Below are 17,973 nucleotides of genomic sequence, written 5' to 3'. Positions count from 1 at the left end.
ATACACGAAGTTGTTCTAACGCTATACAGATTGAAGAAGTGATTGTTCAATAGAGTCGAAAGAACCGAAGATGGTGATCAATACTTCGGCAGTATCACAATGAATGTTGTGTAAGATTTAGAAGAATTAAATGAAGACCAAAGGAAAGGCTAATGAAGTTTTTCAAACTCAATAGGTCAAGACATTGTGATGTAGTATGTAGTTCGAGTATTAACCCTATAAAAGATGTTCAGACTTAGTATTTAATAATACTAAGTGATGATTGATGTCTATCCCATCCTTATAGAAGTTCCATTGTGTGTTAAGCCGACTTTAACATACAAGATTGGGATGGTGAATTGAGTCATTTAGTGGTAAAAGGCCAAGCAACTTACTTGTTTAAGTAAGGTATAATGCTTAGTTGACGAAGCAATACACTCATAATATTGTATAATAAGAGATTTTGTAGCAGTAATAACAGATAACCAAGTTGAAGCTAGTAGAGCTTGCTGAGATGCAACCATATTGCGTACTTCCTAGGATAGACTCCTATGAAGTAGACTTAAAGGAATACACCTAAGAGAAGAAGACTTACTCATATACATGAATGACGATGACAAGGAACAATAATGAAATGAACAAATGTGCATGATGGTTTACATGAGTTAGAAGATGATGCATGTAGTAGAAGACCGTTTGTCTCCATGCTGGTAGAGTAAATTTTGGAATAGTGTGTCTTATAGAGTAGACACTACTCGAGAAAGAATTTATATGAAGAAATAGAAGTAAAATTTCTATCGACCTATGGAAAAGTATTAGGATATATTAAATCGAGCATATGCATGAGAAGAATCCTAGAAGGCGAGTATAGGTAATCCAATATATGTTTGATAGAAACGTGAAAATCCTAGTTGAGTCTAAGAGAAACTATTGTATGTATTTGTTTGAACACATTCATGTGTGATAAGTCACTTTGTGAAAACTTTTGAATAGTGACTCGGGAACTACGAGACAATACTTGGGATGAGTATGAGTAGGTGTGAATAGTAGTAGAGGCCTATACTACTGGAAGCACAGGACTCACACTTGGATCAGGAAAAGTCACAAGGTTACCAAGAAGCTAGTAAATGATTCCATTTTATTCATGTGTGTCGTTACCTTCGATTCGGTAATGACTAAGAAGATAAGTATTGTTCAACTCTTAATGTCATAAAGAATCGAGTTTGATTAGTATAAATCCGCGAAAGAGTTGATTGGTTCAGAGAACCATGTCTTATATAGTGACAAAACTTCAGTAGGAATACTGAAGAAGTAAATGGTCGAGGTAGTCGATAGAAATATAACAATCTTCATTAAAGAATTGAGCAATCATTAGCCAGAGATGTGACTTGCTATGTGGTGTTACTGGCCACAAGAAATGTATCCGCCCTACTCTTACTAGTCAAATAGCGGGGCGTCAAGTTTCCGTTCAACAATCAAAGAATACTCCAACTAAAAAAGGAGGAGGTGCCAAAAGCTAAAAGACGTGTATATCCAAAAGCATGAATTAGAGATACATTGAGCTATTCTTTCTCTTCTTAAGCATCCTCATGTTGATCAAACTCTTTTTGTTTTCGCTATTCTATCAGCTCGGTTTATTCGATCTGATTCTAATACAAGAGTTTGGATCGTTATGTGTCTTGTGCAAGATAAAATCAAAGGTCATTAGAATATGACCATTCGAGTTGTTGTTATAGCAAAAGTAAAGACCTTATCTTGGTTTTAGTCTATAAACCAAGAAGGAGCAGGAGTCTGCAATGAGAATTGAGTTATAACTCAAAGATTAGGATCAAAATCCCAATAGAGAATGATGAGCGGGTGCAGGTTTGAGCACCGCTAGTAATTAATAAGTTTGAAGAGTTTGACAGTCGTTTGGCAAACTAAAAAGTTAAATATCGTACATTTTAGATTACCACAAAGGAAGTAAGTTAAAACTTGAATGTTGTGACTAATAATTTTCTCGTAAACTCTAGATCTACTCACATCTTATTTGATTTCAATGCCTCAGATTCTTCCGTGCCTTATAAATTCACATATTCTTTTCAAAATTGCTTGTTACACAATTTTCCAATCATTTCATATAGATAACATAGGAAATATATCATTACTTGCTGATAAATCCTATAGAGTTAGTGTTATAGGAATTGAAAGTTATAATCTTCCTGCTAACCTAATTCCTATCTTTGATATTATTCTCGACATGGATTGGTTGTTAAAGAACCACGTAGAGCTCTTGTGCTACAAAGAGATGACATGCATCCCTATCGAAAGGGAAGATTATATTTATGTCTACGGTGAAAATAATAAATTTCTTTCTTAAAAACTCGTAAATTATGTCGAAGGGATATTCCACTTATCCGGCTTATATAGTTAATACCTTGAAAGAGGAGAAGAAAACTGTGAATCATAACCTTTGGATAATTATCAACCAGCTGATGAAGAGTGCATATATTCTCTCCACACGTGAAACGAATCCATTGGAGAAATACGCATAAGTTATTTAGACGAAATCATCGTGAGACATGGTGTGCCACTAAAGATTTTTTTTTCGATCGTGATACTCGCTTCACTTCTCACTTTTGGGCGAGTATGAAGAGTGAACTGGGATCTCGAATTACTCCCAACACAACTTATCATCAAATGATCAGAAGAAAAGAGCAATCCAAATAGTAGAAAATATACTGAAGGTATATACAGTACTATATGAGCATAAATGTCATACTCAAATATGTTGGCGTGACCTAGGACAGAAGATCTTTCGAGGATCTGAAATGATTCAATACATCACTGACAAGATACAAATTTTTCCGAAAAAGAATGAAATCGGCCCAGGATCGACAAATGTCCTATGTAGAAAAGAGGAGATGACCCATAGAATTCTGGGTGGATGATTTAGTAATACTGAAGGTATTTCATGAAAAGGCGTTATTCTACTTTGGAAGAAAGAACAGTTAGTAAGCAAGCTTACTACTTGGAATTGCCTGAAGATTTGACAGATATTCATGAAGTGTTTCATGTGAGCTATCTGTGTAAAGGTTAAGCATATATGATGAAATGGTTCTATTATCCGAGGTGAAACTGGATAATAAGTTAAGTAGAAGAGATCTTAAATGAAAGAACGACTAATCTACGTAATAAAGAAGTGAAGCTGGGGCTTCTCAAGTGGAAAGACCATTGAGGCTCAAATTATACTTGGAAAAAAAATAAGAATGAAATAAGAGTGAAGTATCCCTAATTGTTTTAATCATATTTCGGGGATGAAATCCTCAAAAAGAGGAGGTATTTGTAACATACACGTTCTGAAATTGTGTATTATTATTATTAAAAGTAAATAAAATTGAGTGTTGAGTTCTAACAGCTAGTTTTTACTAGAAATAAAGTAAAACTATGTTTAGAATCACTCATAAAATATTGGAAGTCTTATGAATTAATAGCCAAATAATAAAAATTTAGCAAAAATATAAAATTTTAAATAAGTAAAATTTTATTATTTGTGTTGTAGAGAATATCGTTAGAAACATGTAGGCGAAAACCTCGTCGAAATCCGAATTATAACGAGCAAGTTATGACCAATCGAAGATTCGCGACAACCCCGACACAGCACTAAATGACGTAAAAAGTGATTTTTTGATAAACTACTTTTTAGCCTTAGTAATCTAAATAAAAGTCCTAGTATTCGTTAAACCGAGAAATTCGATAAAAAGAACGCCAAAATCTGACTTCGTATGAGGAAGTTATGATTTTTCTAAATTTCGGATCAACAGTAGACAGCTAAAAACCCGAATTTTAGATCGAGAGATATTTGGCCGATACATCCTAAACCAGAATTGAAGGTCTCGTCATTTGTAGTACAACGGAAAAAATTCTGACGAAAACGGATGTCGGATAAAGAAGTTATGAATTTTTAACGGATTTTCCTGTCCCGGTCTGTTAAAAATAATAATATTAAAAATAAATTCAAAATTAGCCAACGAAGTCTAAACGAAAGTTGTATAGCGTACTTTTAGCCACGCGTTCATATAAATAACATAAAAAACGGAGCTCGTATGGGAAAGTTGTGTATTTTAGAAGTTCGGGGCTCAATTTCCGAGAAATCTCGCATGAATAGTACCGGCCACGTCACCTCGCACGAAGTAGCAGCGTCATCCGAGTCGTGGAGCGTCCAAAGAGCGACGCGTGTCGCACGCGTGTTTGAGCCTCGCTTCGCCACCTCCGCCCCCTCTCGCATGCAAGCCACGTGCTTTGTTCCTCCTGAAGCCACGTTCGAGCCTCGCAGCAGCCTCGTGGCCCACGCACTTCCTGCCGCGTGTCCGAAGCTCGCATGAACCACGTCTCCCCTCCGGATCCGAGCTTCGTAGCTACGACGTGGAGCTTCCTCAACCAAGCAATCCTTGGTCTCGCACCCTATAAAAGGGAGACCTGCGAGACTTGCCAACTAACTATGAATTTTTGACACTTTTCACCCCTTTTTCCATATTTTCTTCATTTTGACTTTCCCCGAAGCCCCGGTATCAATTTTAGCACCCGAAACACGTCCCGAAGCTCCCGAGAAGCCCAAAAATTTTATATTTTTGGTTTTGAAGCCCTACCTTCGCAGATCCCGGTTTTCAATTAAGCACTCGATTTTCAACATAGAAAGTCATATTTAAAGTCGAAGTGTTGTCCAATTTACTATTTTAACCCCGGTTAATTTAAGGTGAGTTCAATATATAGGAACAATTGTATGTTATGTGTTATATGTGCTATGGGATTTTCTGTGTTATTATTCTGAGTTATTTTCCTGTGTTATTTTTTTATTCGCTATTTTTAATAGCAAAGTTATACCTTTGATCATGTGATCAGTGAAAGGACTTAGATTCACGGTGGTACTGGTATGTAGCCTCTGGCCATGTAGAACATGTCTCGTAAGAGAATGAATTCTATTCTATGGTATTGGTAGAAGGTTAGATAGGAATGGTATGTAGCCTCTGACCATGTAAAGCATGACTCCGTAAGAGAATGAACTCTATTCTATGGTATTGGAAAATGGTTAAATAGGGCTATAAGCCTGAAATCTGCCAAAATGTTAATCAGAAGTTATATGTCTTTTGTGCCATTTGGGCCAAAACTTTATTGATGCATATGAAGTATTGAAATCGTTATGTCTCATTGATTGTAAATCTTTGAATCAAATCTTGAGTTGATATTGAAAGCCTGACATATGATACGCATATGCTATTGTTGTTCTTGTTCCCTTTTGCTTCTGTCATATTGGTATATATAAGGCATAAGATTGTATTGTATCTATTTATTGAATTCACTAAGCGTTATCGCTTATCCCTCTCAATGTTTAACAATTGCAGGTGATGAGTATCCAATATAGTTTTATACTGCTGAAAGATTTAGAATAGTTAATACTATTTCTCTGTATTTTAATGTTCATGTATGTATATGAATAGTAGATTCCTGAGTAGACATGAAATGTAATAAAACTTAGTTGGTTTGTATCCAATCTTTTGTAATCACTTTATCAATATAAAATATTGTTTTATAAATATGCATGTAGTATGTTTTGAGGAAGTAACTTAAGAATTTTTTTTCTGAAATAGTATAAAAGTTTGGGTCTTTCATAAATACGAAAGTTGGGGTCTTTCAATGGTTTTGAGACATAACACTACAATTTTATGTAATTTTAGCAATGTCTTGATAAGTTATTTTATGAACTACTTAATTAAAAATGAAATTTTTGGCCTTGATTTTTGGGATGTTACAAGTTGGTATCAGAGCCCTGGTTTAAGGGATTCAGACACGCCCTCGGGGGTGTCTGGACTCAAACCGAGGGACTATAAGATTTTTCAAGGAAAACAGTTCTAAAATTTTAAGTTAAGGGATTTTGAGAAAGGACAAGGTGTGTGATGCGTGCGACCGGCCGAGCTCAAGTAAGTTTCCCTAAGATACCCATGCTTGTTATGCTATGTGTATGATTCATCATTCTGAGAACTGCATGCTAGAGTAGGGCTAACAATCTAGTGGATGCCTTGAATGCCTGTTGTATGAGCTGTATGCTAGGGCTGTTTAGTCAGCGGTAGGATAGTCTGATTAGGTTATGCCTGATGTGGTTACTCGATGCACGAATGTTGCTTGCTTTGTGCTTAAGGGGTCTTGGCTAACTTTAACTAACTAGAGAACGGATATGTAATAGTACTCATAAGCTAGTTAGGGAAGGGAAGTAGGGACTCCTAGTGTAGCTGATGGTAGAGAGTAGGTCGGAGAGTGCCCTAGGAAATCCTAGGACGGGATTAGTAGGAAAGGGTATCGGTAGAGGGACTTGGTGAAGTCGAAGCAACCCTTGAGGAAAGTACAGATATATGTGGAAGGTAGTATGAGCCCGTACTACATGAAGCAGAGGATTCATACTCGAGTCAAGGAGGGACGAGATGGAACCAAGAAACTTGGAGAGTTTGTGAGACCTCTTGGAGGTATGTATGATCCTAACGTTTATGTGTTTATTTTCAGTATGGAGATCACATGAGATGGAGCGGGAGGATCGGGCTTAGGATCAGGATCAGGGTCAGGCTCGGGTGCAGGATTCGGGCAGGTTGATGACGGACTACACGAGTTCATCGCGTCTGAGATCACGAGAGGTATCCTTGATGCGACCCCGATCATTTTTGGGTCAATCAAGGAGGGGATTATTGAACTGATGGAGGATTTCCTCTGGGTATTCAGTAGTGATCTGGCGTCTAGCTAGACCAGTACGCGTACACTGTCCTTCAAGGACTTCCGAGGGAGTGGTGCGCTGAATTTTCATGGGGTGAAGGACCCCATTGCTGCTAGGAGATGGATTCCCAATTTTCACCAACATGTCCCCAAGTATACCTCGAGGATGAGTCACTGAACGATTAGCCATGTGAATCGTCATTCTAGTAGCCTTCAAATATGGAAGATTCAACTTCTGATAGAAAGAATAACGCATTAAATTTATGCTTTCTCCATAATCGGCTAAAGCATATGTCTTCATATTATTTCCAAATTCACATAGAAGTGTAAGGCGTTCAGGATCTCCCATCTTCTTTGGTATTTCACCCTGAATCACCTTAGTACTTCTCTCACTTAGGACAACCAAGGAAGTTTTTTCTAGTTGTTGGCAAGTGTCGAGTAAATCTTGAAGAAGCTTCACATATTCGGGCACTTGTGCTAAAGATTCAATAAAAGGAGTATTAATAAAAATACACTTCACTTGCTTCATAAACTTCAAATGTTCTTACTCTAGTGGATGAATCTTTGATCGAGAAGGAGACGACAGTGTAGGACGATAAGCTTGACTATCAACCAAATTTTTCTATTCAGATTGGCCCCACGTCATCAGAATGGGATCCTGACGGCGTGAGATAAATGCTTTAGAAACCATTTTTTCTTCGATTTTCGACTTCTTCGGCTGTGGTTCGATCTGATGTGGCTCTACTTCTAGGGCTTCTAGGAACTCAAAGATAGTATCTTCTTCAAAATCGATGAACATGACATGTGTTTGTGGCTTTTTATCGGGAAATTGTGGACATAAACACTCATTAACCAATGTAGTTAACTGACCAAGTTGAGCTTCAATGTTCTGAATCAAAGCTTGATGATTTCTGAGTAAAGCTTGTTGGTCTCTCATTAAAATTTGTTGGTCTCTTATCATCGCATTAGTCTTATCATGTCATTTTTCCGAAGCCTCCATGAATCTAGTTAGCATAGACTCTAAATCAACTTTCTTTTCCAGTTGTGGTTGCTCTTTTGGGTAAAAGCCTCTGTCAGTTTGCCTAAAGTTTTCTTCTTTTTCCTTTTTGTATAATCGTATGGAAACCATTCTTTCTTTGGCTTCCTCCAATATTCATCATATTTTTCTTCACTCGAGTAGCACACTTGAGCTTTCTTATTCCCGTTCTCGTCTAAATGGCAATCTTTTGTTAACTGTGGACCATTGTATTTTTCACAACCCATGCGTATAGCATGTATGGATTGATCCATCTTGGTCATTCTTTGATCCATATTATTTAGCGTAGCTAAAATAGTTTCCATATCCTCAAAAGTGCCACTCCTAATTCCTTTTGTTCCATTATTTCGAGGATTGTGGTACTTACGCGAATGCTTAGAAAAGTCTTCAATCAACTCTTTAATCTCATCGGGATTTTTCTTTGTTAATGGTCCTTGAGAATCAAGGAGTTGTCTTTTCATCACATTTGCCCCATCATAGAAGATTGATACTTCTTGTTTCTCATTTAAATCATTTTTGGGACAATTTCTTATTAATCCTTTGTATCACCCCCAAGCTTCATAGAGTGACTCACCCAGTTGTTGCTCAAAGTTTGTTATGGACTTCTTGAGTTTAGTAACCTTAAAAGGTTGGAAAATGTTCTAAAAATTGTTCATGGATTTGCACCCATGTAGTAATTACACCGGGTGGAAGTGCCATTAACAAATCCTTAGCAACTCCTTTAAAAGTGACTGCAAGCATTCTCAATAACACCGTCTCTCGTGGAACATTTGTGATGTTAAAGTAATCAGCCATGTCATTGACTTCATAAAGGTGATCGTAAGCATCCTCATGATCTTCCCCGAAAAATGGAACTTCCTTAAGTGCGAAAAGAAGATGTCCTATAAGCTAGAATGTTGCGGTAGCGGGAATTCCAGGTTGCACTAGACCGGGACTGGTGTCCTCTCGGATTCTTTTATTGTATGCCTCCATAGACATATCGGCAAAGTTAGCCATCTCGTTTTTTGGCTCATCTTCTGGTTCGCTCTCTTCTTTTTCTAATTTGGGTTCGAACTCGTATTCGCATTCTTGAGGGTTAGGATTTTTCTCAAAACTTTCTACCTTGCTTTCGTCTTTCTGGGAATTGCTCGATTCAGATATGTTCTTTCCTTTCTTCTTTCCAAAAGTTGTTTAAGATCCTTGAAATGTGATTTCTTTGGTTGGTTGGTTTCTCATACATTCTTATCCGTCTAGTTACGAAGGGATGACTATGGATCTTCAGGCGGTGGTATCAAAGGTGTGTTGGATGCACGGGTCATGTACTACTATAACAAAAACAAAAATAAAAACATAAAATTGAACAAAATCTATATAAAAATGCCTACTGATTGTTCACCACGACGTGGTAATGAATACCACCTCGTGTTATTGCAATAAAAACGAAAGAAAAATATGAAAGTGCTATGCTCACGTCGTGAGTTTACTGATTCAGAAAAATAAACAAATACTAAAAATTAACTTTTTGCAAGTTTTAACCCCACAAAAAGGATTGATTAAACTAAAGCAATTAAATCAAAACTAAACTAGCCATTCCCCGGAAACGGCGCCAAAAACTTAATGCGTAATATTGGTACACCTATTAGTTTTACCAACTATCTAACTAACTATTACGACTTAAGGCAGTGTACCTTTTCGCAAATAATATAACACTAATAGTTGGGTATCGAACACATGTATCGGGTTTAATTAATTAATTTAACTACTAAAAATTAATCTAAAACAAGCAAAAATTAACTGGGTTTTTTATCTGATTTTGCAGGTTCATACAAACTTAATCACTTAACTATCAAATTCAATTATTTACTAAAAACACATTTGTTTAGTTTGAATCCACTTCTCCTCTATGGTTAGCTACTAATTATGGATTATTAAAGTTGGTTACCAAATATTATATTATTAGTAATTTAAGTCCAAATTTACTAATCTTTCACTAATTCATATAAAACTATGTATGATCACACACAATCAAACACAAAATCAGTTATGGATTATGAATGGGCTATGTAAGATGTATTTAACGAACACAATTGTGGTCATAATTTATGTTCTCCAACATAACTAAATCTAATTACTTCAATTACTTATCTAAGATTGGGTCGATCCTAGCTCTATCAATTCAATGGTCACTAAATCACTAGGTGTTAAGTTGATATAATTTAAAGGTCACTAAGCTACAAAGAACATGAATTCAAGCAATTAAAGTATCAAATATTAACATGTTAGGTAGTAATAATCAAACACAAACACATAACCAACTATTAAAATCCTTAGTTAATTAAACTAATCCATAAAGTTAAAGCTTCATCTAACTAAACAGAAGCAGCTGGATTCACTCATGGCTGAAATCACACAGTCAAATTCAATAAATAAAGACATGATTAAACGTACCAAACTAAAGTAATGATTATAATCTTCATTCTCTAGATATTTAATCAATTCTCCTTCCTTGAGTGCTTATACTTGGTTTCTCTGATTGAAATTCCACCAGAAATCTCTTTCTTAACCCTCCAAGTCTCTCTAAAAACTCATCAATTCGTAAGTGCCAAGGACTATATATATTTTTGTAAAATGTAACGTTCAGTTTCCTGGTACGTGTTTAATTAAGTATTTATCTATTTATTTTGATAGAAGAACTCGATGGGTTGGTAGCCTTGACTCGTCGAGTAGATGCCAGAAAGGACGCCAGAATTTAAATGGTCTACTCGGCAAGTCCAAGCCCGGACACGACGAGTAGGTCTGTCAGGAGGAAACCTTATTTTCAGGGCTTTGCACCATATTTAAGCCACTTAACCCCATTTTGGGCCTCCCTTACCAGCCTCCCTATCCTCCATAAACCCTAATTCATTGTGAGTTTCATCCTTGAGAGATTATTGAGAGATTGAGTGTCTTTTTGTGATATAGAAGAGAGTTGGAAAAGCTTGGAGCCATGAAGCTTGTAGAGAAGACCAAGATCCAGGATTTCATCCATCTTTGGCAGCCTTCTGAGGTAAAAAGCTCTTAGCTTGATAAACCATAGCTTAGATCTTCTTTAGTGTTAATTTATGGGTCTTTTTGACAACTTTGAGAAGAATAAGTTATTCTCCATGGGTTGTATGCTAAAAAATCCCTCTTTCCTGTGATATTTAGCCTCTAAAGCCATAAAGGAGGTCTTAAACCCATTTTTGTCCAAGCCATGGTCATGTTCATGGAAGTAGGTTGCTAAACTTGAGTTTGGGTCCATTTTCGGGGTGCAAAACCATAAAGTCTTCAACTTTATAGAAATGGACCATGGAAATGATCTGGATCTGTATTTTAGAGCCTTAGAAGTCTTAAATCATTTTTTTAGGTTAGATATGCAAGGGACTTGACGAGCTCATATGGGAACTCGGCGAGTCCGATCAAGGATCCTCGATGATGTTCATGAAACTCGACGAGTTGTTAAGGAACTCGACGAGTTGGATGATCTTGTCCCTTTTATGATTATGATAGGAATCGGTGAGTATGAGGATGACTCAACAAGTTAGTTCATCCAGTCGCGATGATGGGTAGCCTGGGAACTCGACGAGCCATAGTGTGACTCGACGAGCCGAATCACGATTCTAGTGTTCTGAGTTCTAGAACTCGACGAGTTAGGTCAACCTGGAAAGTTGACTTTGACAAGGATGTTGACTTTGACCAGGGGTAATATGGTCATTTTACCCAAAGAAGGATTATCGGATTTTTGATTAAGTGTTATTATGGAATTTATAGCCAGAGAGTCGCCGGAGCAGCAGAGATGGATTCCTCACTCAGGTTTTCAGCAGTCAGTCACACAAGGTGAGTTCCCTTTCAAGGCACCAATTTCTGCCTGTATATGTGATATGTTATTAGATGAGAGTGGGCAAGGCCTGAATCTCGTGGCAGTCTAGAGTGGGTGGGGACCGATGCTCATAGTATTATTCGAGTATAGATATGTGATTATTTGGACGATATATTTGTTGTATGTGTGATACTTGTATGCATGTTAGTAGCGGATTATGGGCAAGACTCGAATCTCCTAGACAGCGGAGTGTGGGCGAGGCCTGAATCTCTTAGGAAGTGAGGTGTGGGCGGGGCCCGAATCTCCTAGGCAGCAGAGTGTGGGTGGGGCCCGAATCTCCATAAGAGTGGGTGGGGCATGTATCTCCTAGTTGCATGATATTTGTATGGTATATGGTAGTTTGGAGAGACTCACTAAGCCTCGTGCTTACAGTTTTCAGTTTTGGTTTCAGGTACTTTGAGTAGCAAGGGAAAGGGCTCGGGTTATCGCATGGCATACACCACAATTCCAGCTTGGGATGTTGAGACTTTGATATTTTTCTTATATGATTTTGATACAATACTTGTCACGATGTTTTGAGATACATGATACTTGATTTTCTTTATGACTATGAATGATTCATGGTTTTATTAATGATTTTATAAATGAAATTTGTGGTCCGTATTTTTGGGATGTTTCATAAAAACTTTGGTCACGTCGTGAGATAAGGCATCTCATGTCGTGAGCTTAGTTGTTATCCGTATCGAACACAGACTATGGCCTCCTAATATCAATCTTCTAGAATCTTGAAGCTCATGACGTGAGAAGTGATTACTCACGTCATGAGATTGACTTTTCAGCTACATTCTTCTCCTTTTAAGCTCGAAACCTTCAATGTTCCAGTTCTTGTAGCTTTTGATCATTTATCTTCAAGAATGTTCGTTGTGGTTGCAAAATAAAATTCAATCTCATAAGTATCCTATATCTTTGCAAATAACCAAAATATTAATCAAAATGCATTAAAGTATTGCCTAAAATGTGTATAAATATGACAATATCAATGGTCAATCCAAGAATCCGCACATTGCATCGAAATCCCTCATCAACTCAGGTGTACCTCCACCTAACAAATCACTCAAGATTTTAGAACTAACTCCTCATACTAGAAACCAAACTCCTAATAGACAGCCCACAAGAAAATGGTGTCCACCATATCAACCATTCATTAAGCAACTTTTGGTGCACAAATAACATACCATTCTAAATAACTTTTCCTAACCACATGATCCAAACCAGCTGGTCACTGAGTCTCCCGACTCCCAATAACAACGCACTCTCATCCAACCATGCCAGTAAGACTAACGATCCAAGACTTAAGAGTCTTAACCAAATGACTATCGGGTCTAAAGATACTCAACCATCAACCCACTGTCTTGCAAGCAACCCATTCAACATTCCTTTTGGCGCTAACCAAACACAACCTAGGCCATACCCTTTTATCACGTACATTTCCTTACACGTTATAGGCTACTAGCAACGCAAAATCAAAAGAAAACATGGACGCACCCAACCAACGAATGAAATATGTGGTTGTAATCTAGCTCTAACTCAAGGGCTACAAACCAATTAAGAACCGTACCAATGAATTCACACAAGGTGTTCTCATGTTATCTTAATCGGTGCATACACACCTTCTCATGACCATATTTGATGAGATACCTCAATAGAAATCCCCCAAGGGAAGCACATAACCATCTCTAGATCTATTGCCTTCCTTCTTCCTCACAAACTTATCTCAAGGGTGAAGTGTCAGTTAATCTAATGAAATGACGATCCTCAAACGTTATCAGAAACATCCTCACAAATAACTAAAACCAGATCCTACACCTTGATTGAAACTGAACAAATTCTACCAATATGTACCTAGCTCGAGAAGACTTCCAAGGTGGTCTAGAAATGTTGCCAAAACCTTAGTCGGATCAACCACCCTACAAATCCTACTGACACAAGATGCCAAAATTTGATTCTTCACATATCAAATTCACACTTGGAAAACTAAACAACGGTGCCTCAACATTCAAACTTCCAATAACCAAGGACAACTGCCAAACTTGAGCCTACTATGAACCAAAATTCCACACCACAATTGAGAGTTTACATACCTAGAGACCAAAGAAAAAATAAAACATAAGAAACCTGATAACTGGTTATGCATCCATTGAACTTCATCTGACACAACTTGAAACTTTTGAAGAAAATCTCCCTTATAGAAAATCTCTAATGCACTTTACCTCGCAACCATTTTCAGCCTCAAAACCACCTACAACATTCCCCTTAAACTTGAAAGGGGTCACGGCCTCCTTGAACTTCGCGTTTCGTCATGCTTAGGATTATAATCGTCTTATGCAATTGTGCATATTGTACCACCGAACTTGCATAGATTAGAGTTTGTTTCCCTTTGACACTTATATAAAATTCGATTACACCGAAATGACAAGTGACACTTAAATCACTAATAATGTAGAAATATTCATTCTTGTTATCTTTCTTACTACACCTTTTACACAAATAGTAATTAGGTTAAGGCTATGTTTGGCGTACTAGCTGAAAAGCTGGTTGTTAGCTGAAAGTAGCTGATAGCTGAAAAGCTAGCTGTTAAATAAAAAGCTAGTTGATAGCTAAAAAGGCTAGCTGGTAAAAAATAATGTTTGGTAAAACTAGCTGAAAAGCAAGCTGAAATATATAAAATTACATAACAGGACATGTAAGAATATGTGTTTCTATAATTAATTAAGGGGTGCATTTGGAAATTTTTAAAAAAGCTCCTAAAAAGCTAGTCTAAGTAGCTTTTCAAAAAGCTAGCTTATTAGCTAGCTTATAAGCTACTTTTTGGCTTACCAAATACGACAACATAAAAAAGCTCAAAAAATAAATTAGCTTATCAACTAGTTATGGCGCGCTAAACATAGCCTAAATCTGTTGAAACTCAGGAAGCCATCTTAAATAAATTCATCACTTCTAGTATTGTTTGTTCACGAATGATATTATGCTACATTCAACCCTAAGATGTTGTACATGTATTTATAACGTATAAAACTCATTAGCGCTAGCAGCTTAAGTTGTCACTATCCATATCCAACATGTTTTTTTATCAATTAGAGTTGTCTAGCATCTCAAGTTATCTGTATCCAACCATAATAATCCTATTTTTCTTTTGTTCCTTCATATGATCATGTTTCTCCAATGCACTTTACCTTGCAACCATTTTCAACCTCAAATCCACCTACGACATTCCCCTTGAACTTGAAAGGGGTCACAGCCTCCTTGAACTTCGCGTTTCGTCATGCTTAGGATTATAATCGTCTTATGCAATTATACATATTGTACCACCGAACTTGCATAGATTAGAGTTTGTTTCCCTTTGACACTCATGTAAAATTCGATTGCACCGAAATGACAAGTGACACTTGAATCACTAATAATGTAGAAATATTCATTGTTGTTATCTTTCTTACTACACCTTTTACACAAATAGTAATTAGGTTAAGGCTATGTTTGGCGTACTAACTGAAAAGCTGGCCGTTAGTTGAAAAACTAGATGATAGCTGAAAAGTTAGCTGTTAAATAAAAAACTAGCTGATAGCTGCAAAGTTAACTGGTAAAAAATAACGTTTAGTAAAACTAGCTGAAAAGCTAACTGAAATATATAAATTACATAAAATGACATGTAAGAATATGTGTTTCTATAATTAATTAAAGGGTCAATTTGGATTTTTTTTTAAAAACTTCTAAAAAACTAGTCTAAGTAGTTTTTCAAAAAGCTAGCTTATAAGCTATTTTTTAGCTTACCAAACACGACAATATAAAAAAACTTAAAAAACAAGTTAGCTTATTAGCTAGTTATACCGTGCCAAACATAGCCTAAATCTATTGAAATTAGGAAGCCATCTTAAATAAATTTATCACTTCTATATTGTTTGTTCACGAATGATATTATGCTACATTCAACCCTAAGATGTTGTAGGGATAATTATAATATGTAGTCTTGATAATTTATGCTACGATGTTTACTTATGAAATTAATTTAAGATGTTGTAGGGATAATTATAATATATGTTGTTCATTACGAACCATACCATTATCAAACTCAATTTAATGAATGAACTCACCACAATGGTTATTTTACCTTCACATTCTCATAAGAATAAACTAAAATAATTTACAATGAGATATCTACTATCAAAATCCCCCCAAAACATATTTAACAATCAATCTTATAGCTAACAATTACTTCAACTAAAAAATGCTCATATTAACAAAACTACCTTATCTTGCTCCATTCATTATCATGGTCAAACTACCTATTTTCGAGCCAAATCCCTTCCAAACAAAATCGTATGTGTGTCCACAACCGCAAGTTTCAGGCGTCCATGTAAACCCTTCTATTTTCTTCTTGTTTTGACTGAAATCTGATGCGTTTTTAGTTGAGAACTCATTGGTGGTTCGTTTGTAAGTACCAAACCATTTAGCTTGGACGTACTCCCGTCGCTTCCATGGTGGCACCGCCATTTTTCTTTGGTTCATCGTCTTCTTAACAGCTCTGCACATTATTCTCACCACCTCTTTCATCTCCTCCACTTTGCAAACTGAAATTTGAGGGAGAATCTCGAGCAACGAAGTGTAGTTATCAGTAGGCCGGGCTGTCTCGAATTCTTCCGAGAGAGATATGGTGATTATGTAACGAGTTCCGGCGACATTAACGTCGACGTATTGGTATTCACCGGAGATAAGCCGGCCTTTCTTTTCCCACTTGGATTTGCAAAGACCTGCGTATATTATATGAATTTAATTTATTATCATGATCACTACATGATTAACTCTTAACTAATATATAAAGATATGAAAAATGGAAAGAAAATAGTACCGGCGTCAAGGCCCTGATCACGGAGACGAGCCATTAATAGCCGTTTAGATCCTGGCACCGGTAGTGGCGATGAGTTAACTTCCGTGACGCGCCGCCATGCTTTTTCAACTTCAAAAAGAAGATCTTTCTTCACAGGATCACCCTTTTGAGCTCGAAATAATCTCTCCAGTGATTCCTTAGCTTCCTCCATATCATCATCAGTCTCATCAGAATTACATTCATCGTTAATTTTCGTATCAAAACCTTTGTCTACTACGCCATCGCCGTTTTCAATATATGAATTTACCAAATCAGATAAATCCTTCATTGTCTCCGGCGAGTGCTCGCTGCCGCTGCTGTCGCAATCTCTAACCTTGGCAACCACATGATCAAACGCCTCCGCCACTCTCCCAAACCTCCCCATTTTTCCGATATTCAATAATAAGTGGTTCAATTTAAAGCCTGAAAAATGTGGAAAACCGTTCTCGCGTGAGACTGACTAAACAATAATGAGGACAGAAGGTGTCAGGATGTTGACACTATGGTGCAATTACATGAGATTATCTCTATGTATACACACGCGATTAAGATATAAATGAATATAGTCTAGTGGGTGGGTGAATGTATGAGGATGTTTTCTCATCTAGGTTCAATCATGGTATTAATAGTTAGAGCATCCAGGACTTATTTTATAATTTTTTTTATTGATACATTACTTATTTTCATTTAATACTATTAGAATTGATTGCTTTTTTTTTGTATTTTTATTGATGTTTCAATATATATTAATGGTCATAAAGCTTTAAACATTTAAACTCTTCTATTTTTATCATATTTTATTTTTACCCTTTTCATTATATATACTTTTATTTTCATTTATTTAACAATTTAATTATTTCTATTAGACCATCTCCAACTCACTCTTATTTTTTCCCTAAAAAATAGAGTAAAAAATAGGTAAACAGTGTTTCATCTCTAACCATATTCTATTTTTTATTCCAATTTTACCTCCAAAAAGTATATTCTATTTTTCCAACTTATATAGATTATCGATTATACCACTTCTATTAAATTAGTTTTAACAAATATATAATCTATATTTTTTTCATTACAATACTATTAAATAAATAAGATTATATTTATAAAACGGAATTATAAGCTTTTGTAAAATACGTTATCGTATTTTAAAATTTCAAAATGTATATAAATTTTCATACGAATTTGATAAACAAAAAATAAACTTTATATTTATAATTAATTAATATAATTTAATACATAATACAATATTATAAGTATTAAATAATATATTTAACTTATAATCAATAGATAAAATAAACTAATAATATATAAATATATAAAAAGAGGGACTAAAACTGACAACTCAAAGTTCATCCTTATTTTGGGGGACATGAATACTATAACTCCAAATATGGTGTTATACTACTCATTTCCCCCAAAATTGGGAAATAAATAGGGTAGGGTTGGAGAAAATTAGGGGTAGAAATGGGAAAAAAGTTGGAA

At 36.0% G+C, this 17,973-nt stretch overlaps 1 protein-coding gene and 1 non-coding gene across 2 annotated transcripts; one reads left to right on the top strand and one right to left on the bottom strand.

The window, feature by feature from the left end:
* The first annotated feature begins 8,260 nt into the window (after positions 1-8,260).
* Positions 8,261-8,367, top strand: LOC145044675 (small nucleolar RNA R71). Its single transcript, XR_013681620.1, has one exon. It is a non-coding gene; the product is annotated as a small nucleolar RNA R71 (small nucleolar RNA).
* A 7,333-nt stretch (positions 8,368-15,700) lies between these two features.
* Positions 15,701-17,001, bottom strand: LOC145038633 (uncharacterized). Its single transcript, XM_078986932.1, has 2 exons — positions 16,474-17,001; positions 15,701-16,375 (listed from the first exon to the last, which is right to left on the bottom strand). Exons 1-2 carry the CDS (start codon positions 16,874-16,876, stop codon positions 15,876-15,878), a joined length of 903 nt encoding a protein of 300 aa, XP_078843058.1. The 5' UTR covers positions 16,877-17,001; the 3' UTR covers positions 15,701-15,875.
* Between the last annotated feature and the right edge of the window lie 972 nt (positions 17,002-17,973).

This window comes from Lactuca saligna, chromosome 4 (genome assembly GCF_052625555.1).
Source record: "Lactuca saligna cultivar CGN05327 chromosome 4, ASM5262555v1, whole genome shotgun sequence".
Classification (NCBI taxonomy): domain Eukaryota; kingdom Viridiplantae; phylum Streptophyta; class Magnoliopsida; order Asterales; family Asteraceae; genus Lactuca; species Lactuca saligna.
Note: the sequence above shows the minus strand (reverse complement) of the source record. Positions and strands in the feature narration are given on the sequence as shown.